Here is a 13,286-nt window from a genome sequence, read left to right as displayed (position 1 = left end):
TTTCCTCGCCTGAGTGGGCTTGGTGGAGCACTGGCTTGAGAGTGTTGCTTAGCAACAAGATTTTGTGGCACCCACTTCTCAAAGAGTCAAGCAACCCATCAGTTCCGCCTCCCCCTCCGCCAACCCTCAGCTGCCATCCCGAGCTTCCTATTAGAGAAGTGTGTGCTGGAGGGAGGGACCAGAGAGAGGGGGCGAAGTTTAATCATTGAACTAAGCAGCCTGGAAGTATTTAATCTGTAGCACCAGTTCCCCCGGAGGTCTGCAGGCTGAACTGGAAGTGGGCAGCGCCCCGGGGCCGTGGAGTAAACACCCCCCAGAAATCTCTGCCCATCTCAGGAGAAAACAAACTTGGGAAAAATGTTTGCGGTACACTTGATGGCATTTTACTTCACCAAGCTGAAGGAGGATCAGATCAAGAAGGTAAGGACTCACAATGCTGAGAGACGCCTAGTCATTCTTCGCTAACAGAACTGATGTCCTGCCTACATCCAAAAGGATTTAAGAGAGCTTATTAGAGGGGCCGGGTCCGTGGCCGAGTGGTTAAGTTGGCGTGCTCCGCTGCGGTGGCCCAGGGTTCAGATCCTGGGCACTGACATGGCACCACTTGTCAGGCCACGTTGAGGCGGCGTCCAACATCCCACAACTAGAAGGACCTGCAACTAAGATATACAATTATGTACAGGGGTGGGGGTTGGAGAGAGAAAGCAGAAAAAAAAAAAAAAAGAGCTTATTAGAAAAGATACAGGCAGCATAGGACCAGTAAAACACTCAGAGAGGGGCAAGGGGAAGTAAGTAAATCTCCCACAAGCTGGGCATTGCATATTCTCCTGAGCCTTGAATTTCACTCAGAACTTATTGGCAGATGTCAGATGGGAAGGGGATGAAGAATATTGGGCTTGAAGCTTGAAGATGACTGTGTTTGATGTAAGGGGTGTCTGGGGGGAAAGGCTACAAAGGAGAGGAGAGTCATTTTTAAGGAAATTTTGAGAACTTTTTAAGTAATTCCCATGATTCTTCTTGTGTTTGAAAAAATATAAATATGGGCACCAAGAGGGATGTGAGTTTTAATGTACAATAATTGAAATATTTGTTATTGGAAAGTGCTGTTTGCCAGTGGTATGCTATTAGTGGTGCGCATTACTTTGCCACTTTGCCCAAGAACCCTGTCTACAGAATTTATTCTAAGTGGGCTGGTTAAAAGTTGCCCAGGCTCAAGTGGGGGCTCTCGGTCTGCCATTCTAGCCACACCAGCTGCCAGCAGCAGGGCCCTGGGCACTAGCATCTCCATTTACAGATAACAGAAGTCCTCCCAGATGGCGAATTTAGCCCAGGTCACCAGGGTATTTAAGGTGACGTGAAGATTGAACCCACGTTGCTGACTGCTCCTCCAGCATTCTTTCCATTGTGCCGTGATGCCTCCTGGCCTTTTAAACTGAGAGGAAGCACGGTCCCTTACTGCCTTCATGTGCTTGGTGGGATAAACTCCCACTAAATTCTGTTCATTAGAGAATTGCATTAGAGATTATAGCAAATCTTAAAATATTATAAATCAATCAGATTTAATCCAAGATTTCCACTTGTTGATTAGATTCATGGAGCCTTGTATTAGCTTCTTAATGAAGTGGGGAAATCCTAAAGAGCACTGCTTAAGAATTCACCTGTCATTACCTGCTTAGTCGAGATGCAGCCTGCATGGTGTCTCCCACCCTCTAAGGGGGTGTCTTTAGAACCCTGATGCCTTTGGTTCTGCGTGTTTCATTTCCTCGGGCCCCTTTGTGGTGGTGAACCTTTCATTACACACGAGAGTTAGGCAGCACGTGTTTGTCCACCAGCCCAGGTGCAGGCTCAGGAGGCGGATGTGCAGGCTCAGGAGGTGGATGTGCAGCCTCCATCGATCCGTTCCAGGTCCTTCTGGTTGGAGGGTCAGCCTACGTCAAGGCCTGGAGTTGATCCTTCCCTCTCCCTGTGGGAGGCAAGAAAGCTCGTGGGAGTGAGCCGAGCAGGGATGGGCAGGAGCACTTTGTAGCCGCCTTATGCCAGGGACCCAGCAGGCGTCTGGGATAGTCTGGAGGCTGGTTTATGGCTGCTGGAATGAGTCACAGTGCTGAGAACACCGGCTCATTCACTCCTCCACGTGGTGGAAGCACACCTGCTCAAAAGGCACAGGCTCTTTCTCTTTCTGGATCAGATAGCCAGGCCCCTTCTTAGTTCCTGGCTTCCTGACTCTAGAGTTGTGAAGATCCTGGGCCGTGCTTGACTGCGGGGTGACTATTCAGACCCTGGAACAATTTTTTAAAATCTTCCTATACTGTGGCCAGTCCAGTGGCACAGCGGTTAAGTTTGCACGTTCCGCTTCGGTGGCCCTGGGTTCGCCGGTTGGGATCCCGGGTGTGGACCTGTGCACTACTTGTCAGACCATGCTGTGGTAGGCATCCCACATAAAGTAGGGGAAGATGGGCATGGATGTTAGCTCAGCACCTGTCTTCCTCAGCAAAAAGAGGAGGATTGATGGCAGATGTTAGCTCAGGGCTGATCTTCCTCAAAAAAAAAAAGATTAAAATCTTCCTATACCAACATTAAAACAAAAACAAAACTAAATGGAACGAAAGAAAGAAAGGAAAGGAAGGAAAAAAATAAACTGAGAAACCACTCTGACAGCTTCTCTTCCAATTCAATATATTGACATTATTTAACCTATTGATGACATTGGCCTGGGCCTGGTCACTGACCTGCAGATTGTTCACTCATAAGAGGAGGACTGTTAGGTTTTCAGTATGTACTTTTTACAGTTTACTAAGTAAGTCAACATTACGAAAAGTGGCAATGTTACCTTTAATCCCACCCCCTCACAAACATTTACGTTCGTGATGTGGAAGCCCTTGTAGCCTTTTACATGGTGTATGTTTTTACAGTTATGTTGTACATACGATTCTGAATCTTGTGTCCTTCACTTACAGTTATATTGTAACTACTTGTGTACATTTCTCCAGTTCTTCATAATTACCATTTAATAGCTTCCCAATATTCAATCAAGTTGGATATGCCATAATTTAACCTTTTCCCCCTTGTTGGACATTCGGCTACTTTCAAAAAGATTTTTTAACAATTAAAATATAGCTATGATAAACATTATGTATTTAGTGTTCTCCCTCTTTGGGATTATTTCCTAAAGATAGATTACCAGAAGTGGAACCACTGGGTCAAAGGGCTGAGACTTTTATGACTCTCGACTCATAATATAGGACCTTTGGTCTAAGTGATCTCTGCTGTCCCTGCCAGCCTGCACTTCTGTAATTCAGTAGCTCTGAGCTTACGTTCTTGAATGGACTCTTCCTACGTTAAACGTGCTGCTCTCGTTGGTTATTTGTTTAGAAGATAGCCACATTCTGGTTTGTGAGTCACTCCAAAAGTGGGGCTTGGTTTTCTGCAGCTCATGCACCCTCCCTCAGTGCCTACAACATGGGTGCCTGATTACACAGGCCCCAAATCACATGTTTGGATTTAAAATATAGCTTTTTTGTCCCAACATATGTTTCATTCTTCTCTTCTAGCTACTACTGTACCAGGTGTTGTGGAAGATTGAAAGAAAAACAAGCAGCCGTGCTAAGTTGACATCCTTTCTGTCATAACTCTAACTTATTCCAACAGCAGCAGCGGCAACCCAAAGTCCTGAATCACTCTGCTAACCTGCAGCTGCCGAACGACCCCAATGGGGCCTCAAACTGTTACTTACATAGAAGGGATGGCGCTAAGGGGATGCCTCTCTATACTCTGGGGACGAGCGAAAGTGGGCAGTAGGTTCACGTGCACTGTGGAGGGGCCTTGGGATGATAAAGGGGCAGGTTTGGTTCCCGTGTGGTGCATCTCACCCTTCCCCAAGCCCCAATTACTTGGGTCACGTCCCTTCCGTCGGTTTTCTCCGTGTATGTGTGTGTGTGTGCGTGTAGCTGTGCCAACCAATTAGTCATAAACGGACTCAGGGTGAACAGGAAGGCCTAATGAAGCATGACCTGCTTCCGTCCTATCTTCTCAAATATGCTGAAAGCTCAATTGTCCTTTTTTGATAATGGCTCTCTGATGGTTTTCTGGCCCCCGAGTCCCTGGAGCCATTTCGCTGACTCTATATTGGCCCCATTTTGAGCTGGGATGCCTGCCCTCTAGGCCGGGCTAATGACTGGGTGCCTGTCCTATGATGAATGTCATGTGACCCCTGCGCTTGTGATGGAATTTGCCTGTCGGGGCTCGTGGGTCCCACCCTGAGCTGTGAACCAAAACCAGGCTATGGGGTGAGGAGTATGGAGACCGCGTTGTAGACCCAGTGCTGTCACTTAACCATGGCACTCCCAGTGCTGCTTAAGGGCTCTGAGCTGTGGCTTCCTCATCTCTCAACTAGGGACAATAATTTCGGCCTTTCCTGGCTGCCGCAAAGGGAGGTCATGGAGATTAGACAAGGTGACATACACAAAAGCACTTTGTAGACTGCAACACAGTCTATGTTCTTAGCCTTAGATAAAAGTGTGGGAGAGCACTTCCTCCAGGAGTGTGCTGGGATCGAGGCTCCCTGTGACCTGGATGAGTAGAGAGGCCACTCAGTATATAAAGAAGGGGTGGCAAATACTGGGCAAATACTGTCCCTCTTCTTGCCTCATCGATAATCCATCCCAGTGAGCCCTGGGAATCCAGGCTGCCACCACCAGCTGATTAACATTAGCCTGGGGGAGGAAGTTTTTCTGCCATTCCTGATGTGACATATTACCTTCAAGTGAACTGAGCACAGCCATAGTAATTTTTGTAACTTCCTTCCACTGGGGCAGTAGTACTTTGCCCCGATTTCCTGGCTACCTGAGTGGCATCCACTCATATCCCATAGCAATTTGAACTGGCTTTAAAAATTAAACTTTATCTTAATTAGAACAACTTCAGTTAAAAACAAAATGGAGATTTAAAGGGCTAGATTTTAGAGATTGCAGTTGGAAACTGAATTTGGTTCTGAGCTTCCTGGCAGCCAATAAACAGAGTGAAACATGTTTGGATATTTATTGTCATCACTGGACACAAGAAAGCTTCTATGTTGGGGAATTTAAGGTTCAAGCTATAGCTAGTCTTTTCCAGCAGAGAGACAATGGAACAATGGTGAGGGCCCTGAACTGGGAATTAGAAACCCTGGATCCTTCTTCGTTATTGTCCCTCCACTGTCCCATAAAAAAAAAAAAAAATGCAGGAATCACTTTTTCCTCAAAGTTTGCCCTTCAGAGGAATAATCCCCACCTCCTCAGCCTTCCCTTTCAGTCCGTTCTTCTAACTCTCCATCTCCTCCCGGCTTGATAAGGAGGCAGGCAAGGAGCCTTTGGGAGCTCACATCAAGAAGCTGACCCCAAAGTCAGGAATCCAGCTTGTGATGGGAATGGGAATTCATAGAATTGACTGGAGGGCAAGCACCCCCTGCAGCCAACCCTGGTCACCCTGGTGTCTGTTTCAGGTAGACAGATTCCTGTATCACATGCGGCTCTCCGATGAGACCCTTTTGGACATCATGGCTCGGTTCCAGGCTGAAATGCAGAAGGGGCTGGGGAAGGACACCAACCCCACAGCCTCAGTGAAGATGCTGCCCACCTTTGTCAGGGCCATTCCAGATGGCTCAGGTGAGTGGGGCTGGGGCTGCCAGGGACCCTGATCCCCTGGTTTTTTCTTGGCTGATGGGTACCTAAATTTTTCTCCTGTACCCTGGCTTCTCTCTCCAGCTCTTTCTCCACATTCCCCCTCCCACTCTCTCTGACTTTCTATGCTTCAGTTGTACTGAACGCCAGAAGTTTTAAACCAAAGTTCCACAGACAAATGCACCTTGCTTTCTCTCTGCTTGCCTTGGCTTCACGGATTCTGTTCCCTCTCCTGCTGGAGCAGCCCAATGTTCTTCCTCTTGTGAACACCGACATAGCTGTTCAATCTCAGTGTAGAGATAACTGCCTGCATCTGGGAAGCATCCCCATGCTGGGTTAGGTGCTTGTCAGAATGCCTATCATCCTGCTTTTGGAGAGTCTCCCCACTGGAACGATCTCCATGAGGGCAAGGTCTGTGTCTTCTTCACCACAGTGCCTGATGCACACTAGACCCGGAAATATTTATTAAATGAATAATAAACGGCATTTTACTCCTAGGTATCTCGATTCTAGCCTATAGATAGTAAACAATAGAAGGAAGCATGATGTAGTGGAAATAATATTAAACGATAATTCAACAAACCTGGGTTCTAGGACCTGGTCTATCATTCCTCAATGACCTTTGGCAAAATGTTGAGCCTTAGTTTCTCCGTCTGTAAAATGAGGGAGTTGGCCTACGTATTAGCTTTCTATAGCTGCTGTAACAGGTTACCACAAACTTAGCAGCTTAAAACAACAGATTTATTCTCTCGCAGCTCTGGAGCTCAGAAGTCTGAAATGGGCCTCTGCTTCCTTGCCTCTTCCAGCATCTAGAGGCCACCTGTGCTCCTTGGCGCATGCCCCTTTCCCTCTCCAAGCCAGCCGTGTAGCATCTTCAAATCTCTGACCCTTCCGCCTCGCTCTTCCACATTTAAAGACCCTGTGATTATGTTAGGTCCACCCAGATAGTCCAGGGTAATCTCCCAAGCTCAAGGTCAATCAATTAGCAGTTTTGATTCCATCTGCAACCTTAATTCCTCCTTGCTGTGTAACCTAACGTATTCACAGGATCCATGGATTTGCATGTGGACGTCTTTAGGGGCCCAGTATTTTGCTTACCACAGCCTACAGAGCTCTAGAGGGAATCTGTGAAGTTCCATCCAACTCCTCTGTTCTCGGCCTCTGGGCAAAGCCGTAGGAGTTCTTCAAAGCCAGTTCTTTTCCAGGTACCTTCTATGGCCGTGGGGTGCTAGGGGCTCACTGCTTCATGCAATCCCCATAAGAACCCTGCGGTGTAACTGTTATCCCTGACTCAGGTGATGAGACCGAGGTTTCCCCAATATCAGAGTCCCAGTCTCCGACCAAGCTCCAGCAGGGCTTTGGGGCTCTTGAAGGAGCAGGGACTGAAGTTCAGGATGCTCTCAGGGGCCTTTGATTGTATTAGCCAGGTTCTGGGCTCCCTGGGACAATGCCCGGGTCAAAGTAGCTTAACTCTGCTGTTCGGGAGGCCCCTGGGAAACTGGGATGGGAAAGGCCTGTTCCCTTGCTGGTGTGCGGGTGCATAGGGTGGCCAGTGTACCACCCTGGGGGAACATGAGGTTTGGGGAGAGACAGTCCTGCTTCGGAATCTTGCCTGGTTCCTGACACCACTCTGTGAGAGTACTGAGGGGACTGTGGTCCTTGACAGGTCATTCAGGGCTATTCTGAGGAAGCCTCTGAGTCATGGGGTGTGTGTGTGGGAGGAGGGCACCAGGGCAAAGTCCTCCCGGCTTCCTGTGCTGCGGCTCCTCCTGCAGAGGTGCTTTCCCCAGAAGCAGGGGAAAGTGGCCTTTGATGGTCTGGAGTTGCTGGGCCGCATGTGCCTTCCTGGGCGTGGCAGCTTCAGGAGGGTTTGGAAGTGAAGCTGACCGAGTTTTAGAACTCCCTTCTCCTCAGGCCAGGAGACCCCGCCTCCTTCCTCCCTGTCTCCTCGGAGCCCCCCATCTCACCCTAGATCTCACTGGTGGCCCTGTTGCAGTGAGGTCCCTTGCCCACAGTCCCTGTGGAGCCAGGTGGTCTTGGCAAGTCCCAGGAGCACTGCACTCCTGTCCTCCTCAGTAAAAGGGGCTGTGGCCAGTTTGTCCCACCAACTTGCAGGGTTGTTAGGATCAGATGAAGCCATGTGGAAGGAATGCTTTAAAATCTCCAAAATGTCCCAAGTGCTCTGGAGCTCCTGTGAGCTGGTGGTGTAATGTCATGATTACTAACGAACAAAACCAAAGAAAACTCTCCTAAGCCCTTGGGGTCTTCATTGCAGAAATGTATGCAGTTTCCAGAGAAACCCTTCTGAGTTCACCTGCTGTCTGTAGTTTCCCCTCCTTTCGTCTGAACCTACCTGAGAGGGGACCTGTTGGAGCCTTAGTTACCTCTGGCCTTTCAGGCAGGGAGCTGTGATGGACTGCCCTTACAAAGTGCCTGAAAAGTCATGATGTCACTTGTGCCTTCTCCTCTAGTTTCAGGGAAGGCGGACAGGAAGTGCCATCACGAGATTGTGAAGGTGACTGTGATTCTGTAGGCCTCACCCCGGCTGCCTCTCTGCTTGGCCTCTGCCTCCAGACAGGCAGCCTCCTAGGCCTCCTGGAGGGTGAGCCCTGAGGTAGTGGGCTGACGGGCCCAGGGGTCTGTGCTAGGACAGGGTCCCGTACTTGCCTGAGAAAGACTCACCTGGGGCAACTCCTAATCATGTGGTTTCCCAGTCCTTTCCCCTTGGAGATTCTGAATCGCCAGGATTCTCCACATTCCGTCACCATGCGCCTCTGGGAGCTGCTGCACTAGGGAATCGGGGGCAGCCGAGGCACAGCCCTGGCAGGGGCCTAGGAGAAGGAGGCTCGGCGCCCGAGGCAAGCTGGAGCCACTGAGCCGGGGAGGCAGGATCACCCACGGGGCAGCTGACTCTCACGGCCACCTCACCCTCTTGGGAGATCATTCTCTTTATTGCTGTAAAGACCCTGAAGGCCCCACTGCTGCTGTTGCTCTCTTCTTCTGGGTGGCTCCTCCCTCACCCCGGGGTTCAATAAGTCATTTTTCTGGGGTCAGAGTCACAGAAGGGAGCATGTCACGTGGTTCCCATGAAATAGTGTCTTGGGTCAGTGGTGGAGCGGGGTGATTGATTGCACAGTGATAATGGTGCTTGTGGCCAGAGGAAGGAATGAGTCTGTGCAGACGCTACGCCCGGTCTTGAATATCACCTCCAATCTGGATTGTAGCACAGTACCTCTTTTGTTAACACCCTCCATTCCGTCCTGGTTGGTGCCAAAGGTGGTTTCCCAAAATCTTCATCAGATCTTGGCACTCCCTTGCTTAAAATCTTTCTGTGGCTCCCCCTCACCTGTTGGATAAAGCCCAGCTCCTTGGGGTGGGGCAACTTTTCCAAATCTTTGCTAATTTAACCCGAGACTACCTGCCAGCCTCATTTCTGTGACAGCCTCCCTGTTTTCTCAAAAGCGCAGGCCCCTGTTTGCGCTCATTCTTTGCTCCTGGTTTCCTCTCCCTGGGACCCCAGTTCTCCCCCGTCTGGCTGCCTGACTCCCTTTCATCCTTCAGCTCTCAGCTCTGTATCACCTCCTCTGGCATGTTGACTCCTGCTCTGATTTAGATGCCTCTCCCTGTGCTGCCCACGATCAGGGCACTTGTCCTACTGTATGGAAATGGCTCATGCACTTGCCAGTATTTCCGATTTCCGTACCTAGTGCCTGGCACGTTACTTTGCATGGAGTCGGTAGTCAATAAATGTTAATGGATTGTGCGATCTACTCTACTTCCTATGCAGTAAAACGTCTGTGAAAGCATCTCTTGCTTGGTACATGATGAGTGCTTAATCAAAGTTGCACAGGATTGGCTCCCCAGATTCCCTCCGCAAATAATAAACAGTTCTGTCAGGTTCCTTTCAGGACTGATCTGGAGAGATAAGAATCCCACTTTCCAGATTTCGCCACAAAAACAAAAGATGGAGCTGGCTGGGTCAGTTAATGAGATTCTAAGCCTTCGCTTCTTTGACTGTGGTCCACAGACCTGCAAGAGCACCTGGGAGCTCGTTCAGAAATGCAAAATCTCAGGCCCCACTTCCACTGAATCACAGTCTGCATGTTAACAAAATTCTTGGGAGGTTCACACACACGTTAAGGTTTGAAGAGTGCTGCTCTATGCCAATCGCCAGTCAGAGGGCCTGCCTCCAGCTCTTTGATCACCAGGAACAGAGAAACCTAGTCAGGCCAGGTCATGCAGCTTTTGTTGTACGAGGACACATAGACCAAGAAGGGACACACACAGGATCTCATGGGAATCCATGGACAGGAACTGTGGTACATTCAAGCCTCTAGGGAAGTGGGACTCGAGAGGTTTCTTCCCTGTGGTTTCAGCCTACATACACGTGGCCACCTTGGCTATCCAGCTGACCTCTGGTTTTGGGGATGCTTCCATTTCATTTTTTCCTTTTTTTTTTTTTTGAGGAAGATTATCCCTAAGCTAACATCCACTGCCAATCCTCTTTTTTTTGCTGAGGAAGACTGGCCCTGAGTTAACATCCATGCCCGTCTTCCTCTACATTATATGTGGGACACCTGCCACACCATGGCTTGATAAATGGTGTGTAGGTCCATGCCTGGGATCCGAAGCAGTGAACCCTGGGCTGCCAAAGCAGAATGTGTGAACTTAACTGCTATACCACTGGGCCAGCCCCCTATTTCAGTTTTTGCTACCTACTAGCAACTTCCCACTATGGTCTGTTTTTGGGGGGTTTTATTGGTGAAGAAGATTGGCCCTGAGCTAACATCTGTGGTCATCTTCCTCTATTTTGTATGTGGGTTGCTGCCACAGTGTGGCTGCTGATGAGTGGTATAGGTCTGTGCCTGGAATCTGAAGCTGTGAACGTGGGCTGCTGAAGCGGAACATACCAAACTCAACCACCAGGCCACGGGACTGGCCCCCTCTTTTTTTTTTTAAGAGTTACTAGATTTTTGAGGCTTGCCCAGTGGCATAGCGGTTAAATTCATGTGCTCCACTTCAGCAGCCCAGGGTTCGAAGGTTCAGATCCCCTGCATGGACCTACTGCTCATCAAGCCATGCTGTGGCAGTGACCCACATACAAAATAGAGGGAGATTGGCACAGATGATAGGTCAATGACAATCTTCCTCAAACAAAAAGAGGAAGATTGGCAACAGATGTGAGCTCAGGTCCAATCTTCCTCACCAAAAAAAACCCCAAAAAGAGTGAGTTAGTAGATTTTTAAAATTTTATTTATTTATTTATTTAGCAGGGAAAGATTGGCCCTGAGCTCACATCTGTTGCCAGTCTGCCTCGTTTTTTTCCTCCCCAAAGCCCCGGTACACAGTTGTGTATCCTAGGTGTAAGTCCTTCTAGTTCTTCTACGTGAGCTGCCACCACAGCATGGCCACTGACAGACGGGTGGTGTGGTTCCACTACTGGGAAGCGAACTTGGGCCACTGAAGCAGTGAACACCGAACTTTAACTACTAGGCCATCAGGGCTGGCACTTTCCATTAGGTTTTATTTCACATTTTGCAAGGAGTGAATCTGAATGGCCAGCTGGCGCCTTAGATCCACACAGCTGTGTCTAGGGTCACATGATACAAAACAAGGCCACCTGGGGACCTGGATTTGTGGGCGTGAAGTTTCACTTATTTGTGCCTTGGGCACATATCATGAAGTGTGCCTGGTACATGCAGCCACTTTTTAGGCCCAGAAAATTCTGTACAAAGGCTTATTGGCTCAAGGGTATGAGTTCCCCTTCCATATCTGTGGCTGACACGGAAGGTGCTAACTGGGGTTCTGGGCAGGAATTCTGGCTGGATCCTGAGTAGAAGTCATCAGGGTGGGCTGCTTGACCCCAACACATGTGTCATTTCCACCTTTCTATTAATAGCATCTATCTTGCCCTGGGCTGGGTTGTGTTCCATTTTTCTCCTTTTGGAGTGACTCTGGCCCAAAATATTAAGCATCCAAGGCCCAGTAAGAGTCCTCATTTGGTCCCTTCCTCCTGGGAGCATTTTCCCTCTGGCTGTGAGACTGAGGCTTGATGGGGCTGGTTTCTCTTCCCTGCACTTTCCCTGCCTTTTTCTCTGCACCTTATCCGCACCTCCCCAGCTTGGAGCATCAGCTCTCTTCCTGGTTGGGGCATGCTAGAATAGGCTCCACCCTCTGGGCCATTTCTAACACCACCTGCCTGAAATGGGTTCACATTTCCTTCTCCAAATGAACACCTTTGTTCCCTGCAGCATGGTCCAGTGGGCAGGGCTCAGGCTGTGGAGTCAGGCAGATGGGTCCCACCCCAGCTTGGCCCCTTCCTGGGGGGGGCTCGGGTCAATGCTGCACTGCTGGAGTCTCAGCCAGTGGGCATCATGATACCTAGCTCATGTGCTGGTTTTGAAACTTACTGATACTATGTGTCCAGCTTCTAATGCAAAGCTTGCTGTATAGCAGACCCTCAAGAAATGATAACTTTTTGTTTGTTTTTTAATAGAAAATGGGGAGTTTCTTTCCCTGGATCTTGGAGGATCCAAGTTTCGAGTCTTGAAGGTGCAAGTCTCTGAAGAGGGGAAACGAAACGTCCAGATGGAAAGTCAGTTCTACCCAACACCCAATGAAATTATCCGAGGGAATGGCATCGAGGTACTGGGGAAGGGGCCCTCCGAAGTGGGGGAGGCCGGCATCCGGTCTGTGAGCGGCCACACCTCAGCCTGTGTCCTGCGCTTTCTCTCCTCTGCAGCTGTTTGAGTACGTAGCTGACTGTCTGGCAGACTTCATGAACACCAAAGGATTGAAGCATAAGAGGTTGCCCCTCGGCCTAACCTTTTCTTTTCCCTGCAGGCAGACTAAACTGGAAGAGGTAAGGGCCATGTGGAAGGAAGAAGCTGTGTAGGACCAGGGTTGGGGGCTGGAGAGTGTGGGCGTGTGCAGGAGTCAGGCTGGGTACAGGAGGGGTCAGCAGGAGTTTTCTTGTTTGCTTTTTCCTTTTTCTTTTGTAAACGATGAGATGGAAATGTGAGACAGAGAACTTGTTAAGGCAGCTGTGGCTGCCTTCATCTTACGCTTACCATGCTCATAGCACAGGGGAACGGCGATGGTTTTCACCCCTCAGCTCAGTGGTTCTCAGACCTTCGTGTGCGTTGGAATTTCCGTCAGGGCTTGTTAAATACAGATTGCTGGGCGCCACCCAGGAGTTCCTTAATCAGTGGGGCCTTAGCTTTGCATTCATAACAGGTTCCAAGTGATGAGGATGCTGCTGGTCCGGGGACCACACTTAGAAAGACTGACAGCTGACTAGAGTAAGAGCAGGACGGCTCGGGGAATCTTGCCTCTACTGTGAGCCCGTAGGAGGAGGATTGAGGTGGAGTCATTGGGGTGACGAGGTTCTTGAGCAGACGCTGCACCTGGGATGTGCAGTCTCAGTTGTGTCACTAGCCCCCGGGGGTCTCAGGTAATTCATCTTTGCCTGCTTCCTTTTTTCAATTTGTTACTAGGGAGGAGTCAAACCTGATCTTATGTACATCTGTGAAAATAAATATGGGGTCATATAAAAGGATAATGACCTTCCTGGGGCCAGCAGGTTACGGTCAAGAGTCAGGTCTTCCTGGGCCACGCCCCTCCGGGGTG

General features: G+C 49.4%; 1 protein-coding gene across 3 annotated transcripts in view; it reads left to right on the top strand.

The window, feature by feature from the left end:
- Positions 1–13,286, top strand: part of HKDC1 (hexokinase domain containing 1) — a 60,639-nt gene that overhangs the window by 12,735 nt on the left and 34,618 nt on the right. For 2 of the 3 annotated variants that reach the window (XM_046651844.1, XM_046651830.1), the window contains exons 1-3: positions 5,366–5,642; positions 12,154–12,302; positions 12,400–12,519. In XM_046651844.1, the coding sequence (XP_046507800.1) occupies positions 5,399–5,642; positions 12,154–12,302; positions 12,400–12,519 (513 nt within the window). In that variant the 5' untranslated portion in view covers positions 5,366–5,398. Of the gene's footprint in view, positions 1–5,365; positions 5,643–12,153; positions 12,303–12,399; positions 12,520–13,286 lie in introns of those variants that run through there. The other variant, XM_046651837.1, reaches the window with a different exon arrangement.

Source organism: Equus quagga, chromosome 2 (assembly GCF_021613505.1).
Source record: "Equus quagga isolate Etosha38 chromosome 2, UCLA_HA_Equagga_1.0, whole genome shotgun sequence".
Classification (NCBI taxonomy): domain Eukaryota; kingdom Metazoa; phylum Chordata; class Mammalia; order Perissodactyla; family Equidae; genus Equus; species Equus quagga.
The sequence above is the reverse complement of the archived record's forward strand: the minus strand, read 5'-3'. Positions and strand labels throughout refer to the sequence as shown.